General features: G+C 39.0%; 1 protein-coding gene across 1 annotated transcript; it reads right to left on the bottom strand.

The window, feature by feature from the left end:
• Positions 1-21,347: 21,347 nt before the first annotated feature.
• LOC131474262 (protein NYNRIN-like) lies at positions 21,348-23,597 on the bottom strand. Its single transcript, XM_058652033.1, has one exon. It carries the CDS (start codon positions 23,429-23,431, stop codon positions 22,409-22,411), a length of 1,023 nt encoding a protein of 340 aa, XP_058508016.1. The 5' UTR covers positions 23,432-23,597; the 3' UTR covers positions 21,348-22,408.
• Between the last annotated feature and the right edge of the window lie 3 nt (positions 23,598-23,600).

Genomic DNA, 23,600 nt, shown 5'->3' with positions numbered 1-23,600 from the left:
ATACAATATAACAACCAACAACCTCAGACAAGTTTATATAAAGATATTCTCATATTCTGCATTAAATTTTTTTTCTTAAAATTGAGTTGATTTTTAATTATTTTTTCCCTGTAAACTGATATGCTGCTACTGGTGATTCTAGAACACATGAGTACTTTCTTTTTTCATTTTTCTCTTAACCCTTGTCCTTTCTGGGGCTCTGAATGCTGATGAGAAAGAGCTGGTTTCACATGGTTAATGTCTTGCTTTTCAGTTCTTACTGTTTTGTTCATACTGTTCAAATGATAAATTAACTTACTTAAACAAACAAACAAAAAAAGCATGAAACTTTAAAAGAAAGGGCTGAATTTTTCACTTTTCAAAACCCAAACCTGGACCAATGGAGCTCAAGGCATTTGAGGTAAAAGCTGAAACAATCAATGGAATAGGGCTGAATTGAAAAACCTCCATAAAGTGGGATTTACTAAAACACAAAGCAACAGAGCGAGACAAACCCACAGGTTAAAGGAAAAAGGAAAGGAAATCATCCTTATTATACAACCAAAATTGCACAACAAAATGTCGAGGTCAGATGGAGGGTTGATCAGAGCCGCTGCGACTGAGCACGCCGCCACAAGGGACCAACCTGACCCAATGTGTGTCACAATCTAACAAGTTTTGATTAAAACATTCAAAGCATCCACAAATCAATGAGTGTTTTCTACCTGTTGTTCAAGCTTCTCCTTCTTCTTCAGGGTCACAAGAAAACTGGAGTCAGATGTGACAGGAGCTATGATGGTGTATTGAATGAACTAATGCTTCAGTGCACATTAAACCTCTGTTTGAGGGAGAATGACTTTAGTAGATAATTGGCTTTCAGACACTAATCAAAATTAAGTGATTCAGCAATTTGACCAGTCTGTCGAGACAGACGGATTGTATCCTGCGCTGAGAATCGCTGATTTTATGGACAAGCTGATGATGCATTAACTTGTTTCTGGATAATGGAGCAATTTTCACTCAACCTGCAGACAAAGCACCACATTTTCTGCTATATTACAATCTGACAGCAGTAGATTCAATCTCATACTTCAGGATTTCAAACAGTGTTCTGTTGCTGGAGTGACTGGACAAAAGCTGATCTAAAAAGCAATGCTTGCTTTTGTACATGCTGTTAAATCTAATTTATCTGCAGTATTTAAGGGCTTTTCTGAAGGCCGTGTTATTAACATGACAGTACGAACCCTACACATTTCAGTTCTATTTACTTTCTGATCTCGGCCTTCTTAGTTTTAGATTCATCCTGTTTTTATCCTTTTTCTTCGCCTGGGTGAGCCAGTCAGCGATTTGATTTCACTCTGCAGACACGTCTGGCAAGGATGCCGTTTTTCAGAATTGCGTAAAAAAGGGAATCAATCACAAACCCCTGGCACAACAGTGGCGGGCTTAATGCAGTGAAAATAGAGAGGCAACATCTAACAGCTTTTGCATACATTCAGCTTGGCGGCGGCCACCAAAGAGCCGTTTTCTTTTGATTATGCTGTTGCCTCCATTTTAAGCTACTGACTTCACAGAAGTCCCCCAGGCAAAAGTCATTAGACATCATTACTAAATAGGCTAGAAAAAATACAACAAGCATGTTTGTTGACACGTTTTCCATCGCTCTGCATATGTCATCCGGATCATTGGTCTGACTGGTTATAGATCTATACAAATGCAGAAAGAGGCATTTTGATTTACGTCCATTGGTCAAGTCTCTTGCAAGTGGGAAGTGACCACACCCTTTCCAGAGTCATAATCTCAAGTGAGATTGAGATGCAGTCTGGAATCAGCCAGGCTACCCTTTTTTTTCATCCTAGAATTCCTGGTCCCACTTCAGATTGCAGCTCTCAATCTGCAAATTGAAATCCATACATTTCACCTACTCCTATTCAGGCTTGGGTAATACAGGGCACACATTGCAATGTTGTCTGTCTTTGCATACTAATGTCCTCACTATGTCCTCATGTTTCATGGGCCTAAAAAGTGATAACCTTTCCTACTACTTTCCTACTAACTACTGCTAATAATAATAATAATTAGTTTTTTACAGAATTTTAAATACTATACAGATTAAAATCACATTTTTAACATAAAATCATACAAAAAACACAACATATACACATTGCAAGTTAAATACAAACATCATTGGTCTATAGGAAGTGATATACCATTGACCATGCGATTCATTGAACACTGGTTTTATCCCCATTTAGTCCATTGAGGGATTACACCAACATCTAGAAAGGGTAATGATCTCATTACTGACAATTGTATTGATCGTATTCTGTGTAACTGAAACTTGGTTACATGAAGAAGATGTGGAGGAGGAGGAGTAGCAGCCATTTTTAATACTAGACTATCTATCTTTATTTATCTTTATGTATCCTTTGAAAGCCTTATTCTCAGTCTTTCTCATCCTAGTTGAAAAACGCTAAAAACAACCACCTGCACCTTATTCAGCGTTCCGATTAGAGTTCTCTGAATTCTTATCTGAGTAAGTACTAAAGACAGATACAATCATAATTGTAGGGGATTTCAACATCCATGTAGATGTTGACAGTGATAGTCTTAGTTGTGCATTTAATTCGCTGTTAGAATTTGCTTTATTCACATGTGAATAAACCAATTCATTGCTTTAGTCACACCCTCAATCTTGTTTTAACTTATGGTATTGACCTTGAAAACTGAAATATTTTTCCCAAAGACCTCGACTAACTGATCATTGTTTACTCAAATTTAATTGTACAATAACATAAAGACAAAATACTACTACAATAATAGTAATACACTCAAAGAGACAGTGCAACCTTTATTTAACTCAGTGCCATATGTCAGTACATCTGAAGGTACCTATTGTGATTTTACTCCCGCCCTCATAGATAACCTTGTTCATGCGTACTACATTAGATTGCGTTGCCCCTCTGAAAAAGAAAGTGGTGAATCAGATGAGACAAGCGCCATGGTTTAACTCTGATACTCACGCTCTTAAACAGGCTTTACGTAGATTAGAAAGAAAATGGCGTTCCAGTAATCTAGAGGAATTTCATATAGCCTGGAAAGATGGTTTTGTAGCATACACATAAGCTCTACATAAAGCTAGAGCTGCCTATTCTTCTTCTATAAGCAGTGATGACTCCATGAAATTCTTTGTGAATAAAATAACATTGATTAGAGAAAAAAAATGATCATCTCCTCCCTCCTAGTGGTACTGATTCATTATTTAGCACAAGAGCTTTTTAATCAGCAGATGTACAGTTAAGCAGTTTCTATCCTATAGATCTCCCTGAGTCAACATCATTAGTATCATCATCCAAACTATCAACCTGTCAACTGCTTAAAGATGTGTTTATATTAAATCAAATTAATCTATCCTTATCAACTGGATATGCTTTTAAAGTAGCAGTAACTAAACCCCTTCTCAAAAAAATTGACCCCAGCTATTTTAGCTAATTATAGACCGATATCCAATCTTCCCTTTGTTTCTACAATCTTTGAAAAGGCTGTTTGAAGATTTTCAATCAGGTTTTAGATTACATCATAGCATAGAAACAGCACTAGTTAAAGTTAGTAACGACCTTCTCTTGGCTTCAGATAATGGTCTAGTCTTTTTACTTGCCCTGTTAGATCTTAGTGCTGCATTCGACACCATTGATCATGATATTGCCCTCTGCTGGTTTAAATTATACTTATTCGATAGATTCCATTTTGTTCATAATTAATGATAATGCCTCATTGCAAACAAAAGTTAATTGTGGAGTTCCACAGGGCTCAGTGCTTGGGCCTATACTTTTTACCTTGTATATGCTTCCTTTAGGGAACAGTATTAGAAAGCACAACATAGACATTCATTGTTATGCAGATGACACTCAGCTATATTCATCAATGAGACCAAAAGAAATAATTCAGGATTTCAACTTAAGGAATGGAATGTCTCAGAGAGTAACTTTCTACTTTAAAACTCAGAAAAAAACTGAGATCATTATTCTCGGCCTTAAACAGCTTAGAGAAAAACTTTCTGACCACATTGTGGCTTTTGATAAAGCTTACAGTTAGAGCTGGCTCAGGGAAATCTGGACCATCTCTTAGTTATGCTGCTATAGACCTAGCCTGCTGGGGGATTTGTTGTGGTGCACTCACACATATTCTCTCACACTCAGGGTATGGATATGACTTCATTATACTGTATGTCATTGTTCTCTCTCTCCCTAATTTGTGTCTTTCCTTCATGCACTCTCTTTCTCTCTTTGTGTCCTCATCTTGCAGGTTGCAGGATCCAGATCCAGTTTTGAGGCTATTATTATTATTATTATTACCATTATTATAATAATAATAATAATAATAATTATCATTATTATTATTATTATTATTGTTATCATTATTATTATTATTATTATTATTATTATTATTATTATTATTATTATTATTATTATTATTATTAATAATAATAATAATAATGATAATAATAATAATAATAATTGTTGTTATTATTGTTATTATTATTATTGTGATCATACATATCATATCATCACCATTATTATTATGCTATGCTTACTATGCTTGAATTATTATGCTATAATTAAAGTTGATATCAGTATAAACTATAAACATGTCATCACTGACTCAGAACTGTCTTGTCTAAACATATGACTTGATACAATTGCTGTATCAGTGCCTGCATGCAGGTACCAATTATAAAAAATTACAGAAGGTTGTAAATCATACACCACCCAACCGGGACAAGTTTTCTTTTGTGGGCTGAGTTGATGTTCATATAAGTGTCTTCAGAGTGTTCAGACCTCCACATGTGATCACATCACTCAGGGCGGATGTTAAAATCAGTTTTGAACAGGGTCTGAGACAAACCCAGATAGACAAAGACAGATGAGCCCAGCAAAGTGGGGACCTGGTGAACAATGGTGGAAAAGAGAGAAATGCAGACCCTAACGATGATTATTGTCAATACATTTTGAAAGTTACCTTTTTATACAGTGGTTTAATAAAGCAGGTTGTCTCCTAACCTCAAGGCAAGGGGTTTGATCCTCAGCTGCTTTTGTCAGCATGCCAATGTGTTAGAGACTCAGACATTATTTTGAGAACTGTAAACTCTCGTCTGGATGAACAGAAACTGAGACCTTTGGAAAAGATGACGCAGTTACCCGCCTTCACTTTCTAAATGGTTCCCTGCCCTTACTTTTTAACTACAGCTGTTCCTTGGTGAGGAACTAAGTAAACAACTGCAGAGGAGACATTCAACCTCCTTTACACCTGCACATTTCAAAGTGTTGTATTCAAGTGAACCTGTAATTATGTGGATGTAGCTTTAACCTCAATTTTTGCCTGCTGGCTGTGTGTGAATAGATTTAGATGACGTGTGAGAGAAAATATGCCGCAGATGTAGATGTGTTGAATGTGTGTGGGCGTGAATGTCCAAGATGTATAGTGAAATGCACTCTGAATGGCCAACAAGACAAGAACAGTACTTTTATAACTAGAGACCATTAAAAAAATTGTATTTCTCAATCCCTGTCAGGCTCAGGCAATGGTGAACTCTCAAAGCAGAAACCAGACAGAGCAACAGTTCAGGGTCTTTATTCGGTCAGGCGTCGGTACACAGAGATCAGTCCAAAACAGGAAACAGTATCCAAATCTGCAGGCAAAAGAGAAGTCGAAATACATGCACAGTCACTATGGAATCCAAAAATAACGCTGGAAAATCTCACACAGGGGCAAAGACAATCTGGCATTGAAGGAGAGGAAGACAGAGGCCGTTTCTCAATATCCATACTTGTGCGTACTTGTGCGTACTTGCGTACTCCCGTACTTGTGAAAACGTCATCAGCCTCAGTCCAAGTGCTGTTCCAATTCTCAAGTAAGCGAACAGCGAGGACGGTTCTCAAACCCGGAAGTGTTCTCGCTCCGCCCATGTTTACCAAGTATGCATCGGAGGTGACTTAAGCGTACTTGGGATGGCCATGTATCCCAGAATACATTTCGGCGGAGCATAGCAGCAGATAATAGAAATATAAATCTGAAATAAATATTTTTCTGTGTCCCGGAACAAAGTTTTAACATCATTTGAGGCGAGAAATTAGTCATTAAGAATTCAAACATGTGGTTTGTGTATGACGATATGACGTATTTATAGTTTGGCAGCAACGTTTGTCGGAGGTGATCACCTCCGTCTCTGTGGGCGCTCGGCGCTCACTGTGCCCGGCACAGAGCAGCGTTACATCGGCTTGTCCTGATGAAATGATCCGCTGGCTCAGACGTCGCTGTCATTAGATGCTCGGTGTGATCCATAGATTTGTTGTTGACGTGTTATTTTGATTTTAATGGAAACGTTTTGACCTGACAGTTTGAAACTTTGCATATTATTTTTATTTTTTTTATTTTAACTTTGAATGTTAGATTTATATTAAAGTCGCACGGTCATTGTATCTGTATTTAAATATAATATGTAAATATTAGCTATGTAGAGTAGTATATATTTGTACACGTCATATATATATATATATATACACTACACTACACTATTCAATGCTGTACTCTATCTATTTTCCACATTGTATTATTTGTATTGTATATTTTAATAGAAATAAATTAATAAATGAAGTTAAATATTTAAAATGTAAAAATAATAACAACATATATATGCATTTATTAAAAGTATTTCATATGTTGAGTATTGAGAAACGGCCAGAGACTAAATACTCTGGCCGTTTCTCAATACTCAAGTAAGCAAGTATGTACTTGCTTACTTGGGAAGTATATACTTGAGAAGTACGCTGGGAGTATATACTTGCCAAGTACGGGAGTGCACAAGTATGTGGTTGTTTCTCAATACTCAAGTATGCAAGTATGTATGTATTGTTCTGCTGTTTGAATGGTGGCTGGCGCCAAGTGCTGCAGCCTCATTACCGCCACCTACAGTGTTGATAAATGAACATATGAAATACTTTTAATAAATGCATATATATGTTGTTATTATTTTTACATTTTAAATATTTAACTTCATTTATTAATTTATTTCTATTAAAATATACAATACAAATAATACAATGTGGAAAATAGATATATTACAGCATTGTAGAGTAGTATATATATATATGTATGTATGACATATATGTACATGTACAAATATATACTACTCTACATACTATACTATACATATCTAATATTTACATATTATATTTAAATACAGATACAATGACCGTGCGACTTTAATATAAATCTAACATTCAAAGTTAAAATAAATAAAACATTAACAATATACAAACCTTCAAACTGTCAGGTCAAAACGTTTCCATTAAAAACAAAATAACACGTCAACAACAAATCTATGGATCTATGGACAGCGACGTCTGAGCCAGCGGATCATTTCATCAGGACAGGCCGAGGTAACGCTGCTCTGTGCCGGGCACAGTGAGCGCCGAGCGTCTGCAGAGGCGGAGCTGATCACCTCCGACAAACGTCGCTGCCAAACTATAAATACGTCATATCTTCATACACAAACCACATGTTTGAATTCTAAATGACTCATTTCTCGCCTCAAATGATGTTAAAACTTTGTTCCGGGACACAGAAAAATATTTATTTCAGATTTATATTTCTATTATTTGCTGCTATGCTCCGCCGAAATGTATTCTGGGATACATGGCCATCGCAAGTACGCTTAAGTTACCTCCGATGCATACTTGGTAAAAATGGGCGGAGCGAGAACACTTCCGGGTTTGAGAACCGTCCTCGCTGTTCGCTTACTTGAGAATTGGAACAGAACTGGGACTGAGGCTGATGACGTTTTCACAAGTACGGGAGTACGCAAGTACGCACAAGTACGCACAAGTACGCACAAGTATGGATATTGAGAAACGGCCTCTGTGTCAATGAGAAACAGGTGCAACACATTAGGGCGGGGCCAGTAATCACACAGGAGGGAAACTTGACAGGAAGTGGATCTGAAATGAGACAAGACATGAGTACCAAAATAAAACAGGAACCAATGAATGAATAGAAAAACAAATAACAGAACTTAAAGGACAGAACGGGACATGACAAATCCTGAATAGGAAAAGTCTATTTAATCAAGCGTGTTAATGAGCTCAATAATACATTCTACAAAGACAGTGACATACCCATCCTTGATTGTGATGTACAGTACAATTAAAAAAATTACTGCTTATTACACAGATTCAAAATATGTGCTGGTCACCCATTACTGCAATAACATGCTGCTATTTATATTACACGTCTGTATTGTCCCGGATGGCCTATTAGTCTCCTGCAAAGAAACAAATAAACTTCCACATCCTCGGGCAGTGAGAGGAAACTCACAAAATTACTCAGAATAATTGTTGTTGCTATGTAAACAGCAATACATTATCCAGCCTCATTTTCCTGAACTGGGTTTCTTAATATATACTGAATCCAGGTTTAGCTGCACTTTTCTTTTTTCTTTCACACATATGACCAAAAACCCAAGTTCCTGATGCTAAAAAAATTACTTCATCTCATATGTCTTATTGTATCGTCCATCAAATCAGTCATTATGTAAATAGATGTCATATCCTTCTCAGGTTTCATGCATTAATGTGCCAGAATGCAATAAAATGACAATCTTTCCAGAATATACTGAGAACCTGAAGAGTCTGGAGCAGTTAATATATGATCCTGCAGCAGAGGACAAGAATATATATATATATATATTTTTAAAAACATGTTGGAACTGAACTGTTAGATAAACCATTAATCAATTAACTTTAAATACTTTTCACATTTGTGCAACCCAGCCATTTTGGTATCTCACTACCTCATATGTTACCATATTTCAGAGAAATGTTCACCTCACTCTTATTTCAGTGAACTTGGGTTAATTGATTCCTTAACCTAAAGTTTTCTGCCATCTAACTTTACTAGTATAGTTGTTATGCGTCTGCTTTCCCTCCATCGTTCTTAATGTAAAATGCATTAATCAGCTCTGTGTGAACTCATTTCACAATGGTTTGAATGTAACAGACATGTTATATTTAAAAGTTACACGCAACAGCTTTAAGTGGACATTGCATATTATCTCTCCGCTTCTTACCGCTTTACATAACTTTTTCAAAATGGCACTCCTCAGACATGGCACTACGGAAACTGTTGCTATGATACAGTTCAGCTCAGAGGCAAAACATTCCTTCAAGATAGAAAATAATAATAAATAGATAAGTCATTTCACCCTTGCTTTTTTTTAAATAACCAGAAAATATGATGTTGATTTGCAAGTTAAAGCTAGAGTCTGTTATTAGCTTCAGTGACATGATCCTTTTTACTGGAATCATCATATCCTGACGACAACCATAAATAAATAAAGTGGTCTTAAAAGATACTGTAATGAATTATGAGATACTGATATCACAGCCATACTACTGTAGTATCAGTCCAATAAGGTTTTTTCTTTTAACAAAATTACATGTTTTGCATTTTCCTTTTCTTTTAGCCTTACACTCTGGTCAAACGACTTGGTGGCACATGTCTCTCTTTATGCTCAATTAACCTTGTCTTACTTTGAACAATATCTGATCCACATATACAGTATATCTGTCACTAACTGACACGCCCACCTGTATGCACCCTGTCCCTGCTAACAGCACATTAGTCTTACGCCAAGCTGTAAGCATGCAGATGATAGCAAGTTGTTTGTGAAAAATATCAGCCAAACGTGCAGCCACAACGGAATTTACTTCTTCTTTCGACTTCTCCCTCTGTAAGGGTCACCACAGCAGATGATCCCCCATGACTGGGGTCAATGAGAAGGGAGTTATGCTGTAGCCATAATATTGGCTAGTAATGTAGGCTAGTGTTTGCTAAGCAACGGCAAAAAAAAAAAACATAAGCATTACATTAAAATAGAAAGCTATTAAGAGACCACATCTCTAGGGAGAGAATGTCTGCCGTCTCTCAGTGGCTATACAAAGTGAATAAATAAGAATAAAATAACAATTACATACATATCAGGACGAGTATAACAGACTCTTCCTGTGCATAGCAAATCTCTTCAACATCATAAAACAACCACATGACGAAGGTTAGACAGGACAGGTTTGAAAAAAACTGAAAAAACAATAAAAAAATGGGGTACCTGGCGGGGATTTGACCTAGCAACCCTACATGCCCAATTCCAATTCACTTACGTTCAGCCATGGGGAAAGTGCAGCAAAAATACACACTTCAAAAACAGATCATTTCCTGTAATATGGGGCAAATCTTTGATGAGAGTGGCAATGAAAGTGTAGCCCGATTGGTAGTGTTATTGTTCAAGTTTCTTCCCCAGCACCACTTCCCACCTTCCCACATCCTTTCCCTCAGGTTGTACTTCTGGGAGTAAATCTAGTGTCATATGAATATATTTGGAAAGATTTTCTAGTTTTCCTAAATATAAACAATTTCACTCCTAGCTTCATGTTCTTATTGCAGGTTTTACCTTTCCGTGGAGTGGGCTTCTACATGATGCTCCAGAAATGAATGGAGCCAAATGAATGCACCTTCTTTGTCAGTGTCAGTGCAACAAGTACATTTAGCAATAAAAGTGAAAAGAACACACAAACTTCTCATACCAGGTAGTGGTATTAGATGAAGCTATACAACTGTGCCCAAACACACACACATTCCCTCACACAGTGCTTAACAACAGCAGTTGGTCCACTTATGATTGACAGATCATCCAGAGGCGACATAAAGCCTTTCTCCCACCCTCAAACTGAACTGTCAGTCAAACTGGAAGAAGGCAGCACGGCATTATGGGTGCCAAAAATAGTCTGTCTTCACCACAGGGCCTTGAGGGAGAATGCTGGGAAACTGCCGACTGAGTGGCTACATTCACCTGCACAATCATCTGTGTCATCTGGTTGGAAAGAAAAGCAAATTGGTCTTGTCCTTTTAAGGGTGCATGCGAAGTTTGAAAGATGATCCTATGTTCAGACCCTGTTACAAGGTATAATTAAACCAGGTAGGAGATCAAATACAGACGAAAAGGGAAACAAATCGAAAGTAAGGTGGCACACCAACAAAGAACAGGGATGCTCTTTTCTTAGCAAGTAAACTCTTTGTGGTTTAAGAGGCTGTTTTCTTTGTGAAGACCTTTACATCAAGCAACCATAGTGTTCCTTTATGTGTGGAATTTGCTTCCAGTGCAGGCTCCGCCCCCAGGGGAGGGAATGCACACAAAGATAAAGCCAAGTAGATCATTTCAGTGGAACTTGTAGTGTCAACTTGTAACGTCAGTCAATGTATTTGTCCTGTCAGATAAAAAAAAAATTTAAATTAAAACAAAGTTATTTGGTTAGCTTTTCAAAAATGTTTTACCAGTTACTCTTGTTTATTATTTTTTATTTATTTATTCATGTACCTTTTGCCACCACATAAGGAAATCCACCAGGAATTCGGACCATACTCGTATCATTTGACAGCTACAGTCCACAGAAAGGGGACAGAGGCTGACAGAAGTAACCTCAACAATAAGCCGTGCTAAAGCTGTCACTCCAAGGGACATTAATGAGCTTGCTCATGTGTATTTTTTAGTTTACTTGACACTATCAGTAAAATTTCCATCACATGCATCAAAGAAGGAACAGTGACTGATAGAAAAGCACTTGCTGCTACATCAAAGCGTAAGTGTTTGGAACACGTTTTCATCAGAGTGGACTTGAGAACAGTCACCAATGACTTGACAAAACAAAATAAAGAGAAAAAAGAGTTTTCTTCCTGGAAGGCCAGCCTTTATAATGCATTCAACAGCCAAAATAGCTCTTTCAGTAAGTGACATGTAGTGCTCCTCTGAACGTTTCAGAAGGCCTTTTGTCCCGCACTCATTTTTTTAACAAGCACTTTCTGTTTTTCCATGTTTATAATGTATTTTGTTTATGTATTTATTCAATTGTTGTTGTTTGTATTGTTGTACGTATGAGGCCTAGTTTAGACTGTAGCCCAAATTGTATTTTCAAGCACATCCAGATTGTAGCTAGCCTCACACACAGAAACACACACAATGCACAATACTTATACACATACTTAATGAGTCACTTATTGAAGTGAAAACAACCAAAGATGTCTTCAGTTAAATCCCTTGGGGCACGTAAGGAAGTAACACGTTTGTTATTCCCCGTCCTGACAGTGGAGCAGACGTGAGAGTGGAGGCCGTGACAGGAGGAGGCCTGCAGGCAGACACCTCCGCCCCCCCCCCCCCCCTCTGTTTATTTTAATTGATGGGAGCCAGATTTAGTCATAAAGCTTGAGCGGCATTAACTCACATTCACATTTTTAAACTGATATGTTGAGGCCAGCATTGCCCAAAATAACACCATGTTCAATAAACATTGTTCAGTAATACACAACAGTGGCTGCATGACAGTTTGAGTGTCACTCCACTCATCATGCTCATGTTGCGCACCTGCAGAAATTTGGTGTGTTGCTGACAGTCATTTATTTTATCGCACAGTGTTATTGGTCGCCACAGTCTCTGTGTAGCCATTTCATTTGCAGCTGTCAGACAAGACCAAAATATGTTCTCCCTGTTGTGCTTATTGTGCTCCGACCACCTCCTTTTGTGCTCCCATTGTTCTCTCGATAAAAGAGAATTCAAAAACTCCTTTTTGTCCACTATACCAATTTGATCAAATACATAAACATGCTAGCAGACGGATACACTGACCAGGATGATAAAATGTAAGGTCATTAAAAAAGTTGGCTCAAGGACAGTGTGTGGTGACAATGATAATAATAATAATAATAATGATAATAATAGATGATCAAAGTATGAAGTGAAAACATGTTATGACACAGGTTTGTCAAGTGACTATCAAGTGAGTGAGAATAAATCAATCTTAAGTTAAGATTGTCACCGGCAGCCTGTGCCTGTGCTTGTTGAAAAATGAAGGTGCTTGAGTTTATAGTTTTCTTTGAAATAGTCATGTCTGGCTTGCATTGCTGACACAGACAACCCAATTTTTCATGAAGCACTTGAAATGCTCTGCAGCTTTTCATCTTGTCTGCAAAACCTACTTTCCAATACAGAAATGTACCCATTTAATTGTAGTTTAGAAAAAAAGAGGTGCCAGATGCGTGGTTCTAAGAGGTATACTTATTGCTCAATTAATCATTGGTTTGTTTTGGCCGTAATTTAGTACAAACTAATCAGCGCCATCTCATAGTCCACACATATTCTCCACATGCATCTTGGCAGATTTGTCAGGTGGTAGAAGATACTGATTTGCTCGCATGCCTGTGAACATTAAAATAGACCATCTTTGTGAATAATAAGCACAGTACATGCTCACTGCACACCTGCGTCTGCAGGCACATATGCTTATCTTTTTGTTTACCTTCCACTCCCTCAATGCCTCAACAGTAAGTCTTATCACACTTCATTGTAGGACCGACATGACCATTTGCACAAACACTGGCTCTGATTCTATCAGGGGTGCAAACACCTGACGCAGGGGACTAAGACTCAAATGACCTGGGGGCTGATGAGCATGGTCTGGTTATGAATAAGTCCAACTGTCTGTGTGGGGTGGGGGGGGGCGGACTCCTTTTCAAAATGTCTCCACATTGTTTATATAAATAAGATAAATAAATGTGACAAAATGGCAGGTAAAGTAGAATCAAGTAAACTGATTTTAAAATTAACCATGTGTGCACATGTGTAGTTTACATGGAAGAGTGAAGTTGCGAGCCAGTGGGGGGTCACATGAAACCGATTGACAGGCTGCATCTGGCCCACATGCCGTGACTCTGGGATCATGTGTGCCATCAAGCTGTCTGGGCTAAATTAGCATATGTTTATTGTCATTACTCCACTGCTCCAAACATTAACACATCAACCCTGCTCTTGATATTCCAATTAAGTATTTATCAAATTTATATTTTCTAAGCAACTGCTGGAAGTAACATTTGCTGGAGGGGAAAACAACAAATTAATCCATCTGAAACAAGCAGAGACACTATTTATAACACCATAGGCTCACAGGCAGAAACGGGGCATGTAAAATATGTGTATTAAAGCTGTAGTACAAGGATCACTCACAAAAATGTTGATATTGTTGAACTTCATCCACAGGATGTTGAAATTCTGATTTGGGGCTTTTGGCTCCATCTCCTGAGCTCCTTATCAGGCGAGCACAGACAAATAAACTTGTTTTGAGCTCGACAGATGACTCGAGACAATAACCCTATCCTATGTTTATCCCATGTTTACCTGCATCTGGAGATCTACGCGATTCACGTGACCTTAGTGTAATCATAGTTTTAGAGAATAAATAACTCTGCATCTCATAATGACTGAGTATTTCACAATTTTGAATTAATTACACACAAAACTGAGCTATTCAGTCAGATATTGAGTCAGATATTGAGTTATTTTATCGTTGTATTTACACAAATACAAACAAATTATGTTCACCCAAAGTATACAGTGAAAGTCTTCACATAATCATTTCGTCTTTCCTTAATTAGGGCGTGTTAGGACAGACCTGTACTTCTATACTGTATGCAAGTCCTGAAAATGATGGCTTCTACTGGAGCTGAAATGATCAGATAAAGTCTCTAGTTGACTGTATGGAAGCCCATGTCAAGTCTGTGGTTGTATGTGGTTGCTGTAGTGAGAGCCGAGATACAGAGCATCATTTGTCAAGCCTTGTGGTGTCACAAAGACCCTGCTATAGGTTTTGTAAAGACAGAGTCAAATATGATTGAGAAATTACAGTTCTAAAATTGCAGACTTTTGTGTTTTCATCCAAGTGTGTCAAAGGTCAATTTACATTGTGCTCTATGGAGAAGCTGGATGTTTTTTTGTTCTTTTTTGTTGCAAGCCAGTATCAGTTCCGACCCTGCAGGTGTCCGACAGAGATTAACTCGCCCCTGTTTTCCCGTAACCACACATTTTAAAGCCTGTCTGACATCATCAATTTCGTACATGTTGTTTGTCGCTCCCGGTCTTCACATCTTAGGCTGATGTTCTCATGCTCTTTCTACTCAACATACATTTCCAATGCATGACAAAAAATGTAAAAATAGCAACATGTTTGCCGACTCTCCCATACTCCAGAAACACCCGGGTTCCCTCCCATCAGATCTAAGCATCACTTTGTTAACTCCCTTTTGGGTTTTATTTGGATTCTAATTAATTTCATATATGTGTACGTGATGGCCTACAACTCAGTTCCTTTGGTCCTGTGCTTGCTGTCATAATGATGGTTTCCACATTGCATTTTCAACATACTGCATGTCTTCCCAGCCTCATAACAGGCTATGCAAAAATAAGAATAAGCTGTGTTCATGTGTTCATCTAAGTCAGATACTTCAGTTCTCCTCTTACTTAGTTAGAGAGTCACTGTTCAAATTCTGCAAGTTAAGCTTTGGTAGTCAAATTGTATGAAACTAGACAAATGTGTATGAAGAGTGAAATATGTGAACTGGACGATTTGGAAGGGAGTTGAATAACCTCGCTTTCAACTCTCGGGTGTGATGTCATCCACTGCAACTGTAACTTAAAAAATCTGTGAAGGTCATGAAACAAGACTTCAGACTTCAAAATGTACACATAAAGTGGTACTTTCATCCCTGGTTAAAGAATGTGGAACCAGTAGAAAGTTGAAAATTAGTGCTTATGCAGAGCATTTCAAGTCATATTATATTTTATATAATATTTATATTTTCATAAATTCTAAAGTGTAAAAGTGGGTTTTGTTAGACTTTATAGCTCTTCTGGTGAGAACTTCTCAGAAAGGATGAACAAAATAAACATTTTTAAATGCAGTTGAAAATGACTTGCTTTCTGTGTTGATGTGTTTGCCCTGATAAATAAGCTTTATTTTTCCTATGGAGACACTGTTTCATTGAGGTTCATTAGGAGTTAAGATACACAGTAACAGACACTCTGCCTCAGTCAAATAGCATGTTCGGTGTCCGTAGTGAAAAACTGATTTTCACATTTTTGTTGCACATTAATGTCATCACAAAGATCAAGTCGACCTGGACTTCTCACATCATCCCATCTTCATTTGCAATTTATTCGGAATTGCACCATGCACATTTTACATTAGTATTACCACTAGTGTGAGAGGCAATTACTTGATCAGTGGCAGATGGCAGACAGACGGATGTCATCATAAATGTTTGACAGTGTTACTGCTACAGGTCAATGTGTACAGTATTTGATTATGAGAGAATGGGGGTTATTTTTGATGCCAAATTGAGGGGGAAAAAAAAATTATCGATGACATTTGGTGGAAGCGTCAACATTAAGTGATGGATGGAAATTGTTTTTGAATGTCAGTTTAATATGAGGAAATGAAAACATGAGCTCTGACATGGTGTGAGCATAAAATGAGGTTTGCTCATATGTTTGAATGTAATGATTAATGTCAAAGGGCTATAAGTAAGGTTTCTGCAAATCGATTTTTAAGGTAGCTATAAGGTATATCTATTTAACTTTGTGGTGTGTATGGTGCGTTGAATGGACTTTCATCTCTTTTACAATATGATGTGATGTGACGATGACCATAGACCGTATTCTTACACCAAAGCAGTGTATCACAATTGGACTCTGCTCGCGGCGATTGATTACAGCTGTCACAATTGCCGCCTTCCTGCACGAAACAGAGATGGATGCAAGATGTAAGTTTATGGTATACTGTTCCCATTGATAACTTCCCTATTGAAATTTCAGAGTGGTTGCCTGATAGACTGTAGGAGAAATTCTACTCAAGTGGTCAGTGTCTGTGCAGGGGAAAAAAGGATTACTCCTAAATCCAGACCTGCAAAGGGCCACCGTTGCGAGGAGGCTTGGAAGTGGAAGTGGTCTTCCGAAGAAACAGCCCGTCAGGCCATTTGATCCCACGTGCTTTGAGGTTCGGTGTTCCCCAAAGTGAACACTGAGGATCCTGCGCTGTTTGTACATTTGTATAAATAACTCCGTAATAAAAGGTTGGTCCGGTTTTTCAGAAAATTATTTTTCTGTTTTCAAACTGTCAGAAAACAACTGATGAAAATTAGAAAGTGAATGAGAAAACAGAAATGGTAACAAGATCATTAGCCACCCTAAAGGAGCGTGTTAGGACTTGTCATTAAAGGTGTTCCCAAACATACGCTGTGATCCTGCTGTGATCCTGCCCTTCCTTGCTGCCCCTGATAACTGCCATCATTCACTCCTCTCTCACTTCTGGTTATGTGCCATCCTCTCTTAAATCTGCTGCTGTAACACCGATACTCAAGAAACCAGTGACTAATAACCTTCGTCTGATCTCTAACCTGCTATTTATCTCTTAGACTGTGGAAAAAGCAGTGGCTTGAGGTACACGCTCATCTCCATAACAATAACCTTTACGAACAGTTTCAGTCTGGCTTCCGCACAGAAACAGCCCTGCTCAAAATCACCAATGACCTCCTGATGGCAGCTGACTCCACACTATTATCCATCTTCATCCTCCTTGACCTGAGTGCAGCCTTCGACACCATCCTCCTTGACAGATTAGCATTTATTGGTATCTCTGACACACCCCTGGCCTGGTTTAAATCGTATCTCTCTGGCCACACTCAGGTCATTCAATTGAAAACTTTCACATCCCAAACATCTCCCCTCTCCTCTGGTGTTCCCCAAGGCTCTGTACTCAGCCTCATCCTGTTCATGATAGATCTCCTCCCCCAAGTGTACCTTGTATTTACAGTATGTACCTAAAATGTATTCTGTTTTTTTTTACTACACACCTTGACTAAATATCCATTTGCATCAATCATGCATTTTTTTATAATGTTGCAGCTGGTCTGTGATTTGACTTAAACTTTGAGTTGGAGATAATTGTATATCATTTTTTTTCTAGCAGGGAATACATTTTTCATTTAAGTTGACAAAATCCATTTTTTGGACTGGCTTGGGTGCTTCTGTGTTGTTGTATTACTGTTCAAACACAGGTCAAACTGTTCACTCAGATCACACAGATGTGTGGCTGTGTTGATTGTAGCAGTCTGTATTTCCTTTCTTTTCCTTTTTTTAAATGAAGAAAAAATAATACAAATGTTTGGTTCCAACACGGCGGCATATGTTCCTTTTATCCATCAAGAAGTCATCTTTGGAGTTATTGTAGTGAGTGTTGTAGGCATAATTCACCATTATATGTATGTGTGGATTTAGACACAATGAATGAGGATTATGTTCAATTCACCTAATGTTTAATATTTGTGTTTGTGTTGTTAACATGGTTGCCTTGGGATCATGGTCCCTTTAAATGACCAGAGACTTGTGAGACATAGAGTGATGGGCAATGCCATCTTTATTTTGGGTAGTGTAGTGAAGGATTGTAAATTGTATGCGCTCATTTACTGCAATTTCCACATTATATCCATAATAAATAACACCTTTAAAAATGTATCACATTTTACAAAAATATAACACACATAGGTATGTAGGTAGGCTGTTTGATAACACACCTTATTCAAATGAATGGGTCGTCACCAGGCTTTTGCAGAGCTTGTTGATGAGCTGACCATTTCATTTGATTAGGTGTGTTGGAGCAGGGAAACATGCCGGAGCAGAATTGAGAAATCCTGGACTACATGATCCAATTGGTTCAAACATGCACTTACTTTACTCTATAAAGTGGTGATCTCTCTTACAGTGGATATGGGTTCAACTACCTTATGAGACATTTTGGTTTATGCGCTTATATTTGCACAATAATTTAAATGTGTGTATATATCTATAAATCTAACCAAGTACAATCCTGCAGACAAATCAAACAGCCAATCACAACTGCTGCGATTGTTGATTGAAGGAGAGGCAACAACTTAAATTCTCAGAACAACCTCTTCACACATTCAGTCTCACAAACCAGAAGGGCAGAGTAACACCGGCAAATGTTAATTCAACCAACAACATTTTACAAAACATGCAACAACTTTTCTTCTGCAGTTAGCTGTAGGAATCTAGACTTGCTTGAGTTTGGTTGGAGACATCTCACCTATCATCCAAGAGGATTCTCTTGGATGATAGGTTCTCAAGTTAAAGTTCTCAAGTTAAAGCCAGGTATTTAACCTCCAACGTTGAAACCTGTCTGGAGAGTTAAGTTTAACAAAGCAGATTGTTCACCCATTTGAATCAGGTGTGTTGGAGTGGGGAAACATCTAAAATATGTAGTGTGGTGGTCCTGTAATTGTCCTGAAATTGGGAAAATGTTTTACTATTTGCTGTTGCTTGGACATGGACACAGTGACCAGTTGTGCAATTGATGATCATGTGTGCCACTATAATTGTAATGAGTCAGAGAAGGACATGTGAGCGACTAGTACTGACAACATAGAACAATCTTGCAGTGACTTCATGGTGGAGATGAGAATATTGGGCTGATTAGTGATCCGGTGCAGCTGCTGTGAACAGGTGAGTGGAGTTGAGCTGATGAGGAGGGAGTGGCTGGAAGGTGATGAGAAGGAGGGGCTGGTGAGCTGGGGGGAAATGAGATGACTGAGAGAGAAGATCATGACAATCATTTTCAGAACGGGACACGGACACACATGAACTCTATAGCACCCCTTCATCAATTGTGGGTTCTCATCACAATGTGTTTGATCCAGCACTCATGGACCATGGCACAAATGTCCCTGAAAAAAAAAAAACATTAAGCAAGCAGACGTTTGAGTGAGGGGGATACTGAGGTCAGAGAACTGCTGCACTCCTCCAGTTGCGTCAGGGCCTTTATTTAAAGGTGACATAGAATGCTTGTATCACACATATATGTTAGTGATGGAGGTCTACTTACATATATTAACTTGTTTTCATGGTTATAAACCTCCTAGTCGCTGCAAACGAGCCGATCAAAATATCTCCTCACTGACGCTCTCATCAGCCGTGCTGTTTCAGACCAAAATCACACCCCCAGAACGTGGACTGTGTTGTGATTGGCCAGCCAACGAGAGCTTTCCCACTGTCCTGTGATTGGCCAGGTACCTGGAAATGACGTAATAGATAGGCCAGCTCTCAGATACACAGCTCCCCCTCTGGCACGGTGGATGCTCTGCATCTCAGCAGCTACAACAAGAGTAGTTCTTCTTCTTCTGCGGTTGAATGTATGCAACCGGATGTGCCCGGACTAGTGCCCGCACCAGGAGGCGCTACAGTGGTGAGAGGAGTGGTGAGGATTTCTGATGACGACATCAAATTAAGGAAGTGCCGATCCGCTTCGCAGAGCCCAGGAAAACAATACAACACTATTTTCTCAGCAGTGGCTGAACTGTTGTTCTGAAACTTTAGGGTTTCATAAACGAGGTAATAACGCAGATACACACACACAAACGCAGCGTTAATTGGAGCTTCCGGTCTATGACGCCTTTAATGAACAACTTTGATAATTTGATATTCTGCAATATTCTAAATTATATTAGATTCCTTTTCTTTATGGTCTGTCCCCTTCCAGACCTCCAGTGGTCGGTGGTTTCATTCTGTTTGGTAGACACTTCGGTTGCCAAATTGTACAGATGAGACCACAACCTGGCATAAATCTGCACCACTGTGTTTCCATTTCCCTAGGTTGGACCTGTAACTGTGAACCACCCACAGGCTTGTGTTCCTGTCATCTTCATTAATATTGATATAAATACGACTTGATTTTACAGCTATGACCATCTGCTGTTCATCATTCGGTTAGCTTGTGTTACAATTTCCTCTATGCTCTACATTTCACATTGTGTGATTTATGTCTCCACTCCGTAAATTTTGATGTTGTCCTGAAATTAGTTCAGCAGATCATTATGTGATTCCCTTCACAAGGGAGTTTCTCACTCAGTGTGAGGGTCTAAGGATAGAGGGTGTGACCTGCTGTAAAGACCTTTGAGACAAACTGTTTGTGATGCAGGGCTATATAAATAAAATTGTTCACTCGCTTTTTAAGTATTTAATAAAATGTGGATATTTTAGTCAAGTCAATGTCTCTGGAAATCTATGATCACCAGGAACACCATGTGTTCTTCGAATAATCGCCCCTCAAAACAGACACAAACATTAGAGACTTCTTATGCCATTACTCTCTAGAGGTGCACCATACAGGGTTGTCTATATTTATTTGAACCACTTGCAGCTGTAATTTGACGAAAACATTAAAAGTATTCAAGTAACAAACTTGCATCATAAGATAAGCCTTTGGTCTGATGTATCACCTTTATTTCAAAATTAACAAAGCTCTCTCTGAAACCATTACCTCAATCAATAAAGGTTAAGCCACCATTAAACTCTACCCCGCCTGTGCAGAGTGTTATGGGAACTTTTGTGAGTGAGATGAAGCACGAGAACTGAGTCGGATGAATACAAGCAAGTTGATTTAATCTGAGTTGCAACCAGAGGAGCACAGTTTACAGAGTCGAAGAGTCTGCAAAGTGAACAACACTGAGCAGAGAGAAACAAGGCGTATATAAACATGTCTTCAGCAATATGTGTACGTGATATAGAAACAGGATATTCGTCAGAGTAGTTGTCTGATATGATGCCAATAAGGTGTTGTGAGAACGAGCAGATATCAATAGAGAACAGGGAGTTTCTAGGGAGGACAGGGACCTTGAGATAAAACGGGAAACTCATAATTGCCCGCTACACCTCGTGTGACCCAGGAAACAACTATCCACTGAACCTTGTGTGACCTAAAGAAACGTCTGTGTGCATGTAATATGCCATTACATTTCCCCCCTTTTTATCCTTAAGGATAAACGAGGAAGAGAAAAACAACCAATAAAACACAATCAACAATAGAATTACCAAAATATGCACACATCATATAACACAACAAAATCCCAGATGACAATCAAATAGGAGAAAAGAACAGTATTCAAAAACTTCAGACTGAGCATTCCAACTGGTTTACGATCAGTCGTCACACAGAATACAATTCAATGGAAAACCTTAAGTTAAAAGTTGCAAGCTGTTTTTGTGGATGAAAGCATCCTGAGTAGAGCATAGCAAAGAGAGAACTGGGTTACTGTCAAACAAAATCCTTTATACACATTCATCAGAGTCAGCATCAGTGTGTGAGTCGTCTGTGCTCGTGTCCTCGGTCAGGGCATAAGCAGCAGCTATGTCGTCCAAAGTCACCTGGGGAGCAGGAGCAGAGACAGAAAGCATGTGATAGCGCACCATCTGCAACGAGAACAAGGAGCCCACAACTTTCTTAACCATAGGAATAATACAGCTGGACAAACAGCACATAAAAATATACAGACTTGCATGGGGAGAGTCACTGTGTGAAAAATAAAGACAGTGAAATGTTGTAACAGGTGTAGGGTGTGGTGTGGTGTAGGTCTTCTTGCGCCCACGAAGGTGACACAGAAACTACGTCTGCACGCCACTTGTTGTCTTCTTTCCTCGGGCCCTTGGTCACCTGTGTGCCTGTTGTGAACGCAAAGTCTTACTTAGCAGCCTCCGGAGTTTGTAGTTTTTTTCAGTCGAACCAGCAGGGGGTGCTGGAACCTTTCTGCAGTGGCTGGCGTGGATCCAGGTAGCCCGCTCAGCGACCTTCACAGCAGTGTGGGTTGTCAGCAGGATCTGGAACGGACCTTGCCACCTCCTGTTCCTCCACGACTTCCTCCTGAAGTCTTTTACGACCACGAAGTCACCTGGTTCGAGCTGGTGCAGGGGACCACTGGCTGGAACAGGGAGGGCTGCGATCACCTGTTTCTTTATATCAGAGAGCTGTTTGGATAGATTGGTACAGTAGGTTAGTGTGTTGTGATCACAAAGAGCTGTTGATGGGGGTGGAGATCGGGGAGTTTCCACACCTACAGAAGGAGGAGTTGCAAAAAGAATCTCAAAGGGGCTCAAGTTAGTTCTGTTTCGTTTTCGCATTCTCATATACATAAGCACTAGAGGAAGTGCTTTTGTCCATGGAAGACCTGTGTCTTCACAACACTTGGCCAGCTTGTTCTTTAGTGTTCCATTCTCCCTCTCTACTGCACCTCCACTAGCTGGGTGGTAGGCACAGTGTGTTCTCAGGTTAATGCCTAAGTATAGGCTCAGTTCAGTGATAGCTGAATTAACAAAATGGCTACCATTATCACTGGAGATTTTAGCTGGAATTCCCCATCTGGGAATGATTTCAGTAAGAAGGGCTTTAGCTACTACTGAGGCAAATTGTTTTGAGGCTGGGAACACTTCAACCCATTTGCTCCACATGTCTACCATCACTAAACAATGAGACTTTCCTTCTGATGGAGTTAGTTCTACAAAATCCATCATGACATGCTCAAAAGGTCGAGTTGGTTGAGGATGAGCAGCTTGTTGGGAAGGTTGGATTGCCCTGCCTACATTGTGAGTAGCACAGATAACACAGGCTTGGCAGTGTTTTTGAGCATAGGCAGAAAACCCTTTTGTGAACCAAAATGTATTAATCATTTGCTGCATCCCTCCTTTTGATGCATGGTCAGACCCATGCGTCAATTTAGCATAGTGAGGGAAGAAATGGGAAGGCAAACACGGGTTGTTGTCGGGGCCTATCCAGATGCCATAATGACATGAAGCACCTGCGTTTCTCCAAAGTTGCTTATCTTTTGGAGACGCAAAAGATTGAACA

This window comes from Solea solea, chromosome 15 (genome assembly GCF_958295425.1).
Source record: "Solea solea chromosome 15, fSolSol10.1, whole genome shotgun sequence".
NCBI classification, from domain to species: domain Eukaryota; kingdom Metazoa; phylum Chordata; class Actinopteri; order Pleuronectiformes; family Soleidae; genus Solea; species Solea solea.
Note: the sequence above shows the minus strand (reverse complement) of the source record. Positions and strands in the feature narration are given on the sequence as shown.

What these genes read in the sequence shown, in the direction of transcription:
- LOC131474262 (XM_058652033.1), bottom strand. Translation starts at nt 23,431, where the DNA reads ATGCAGCAAATGATTAATACATTTTGGTTCACAAAAGGGTTTTCTGCC.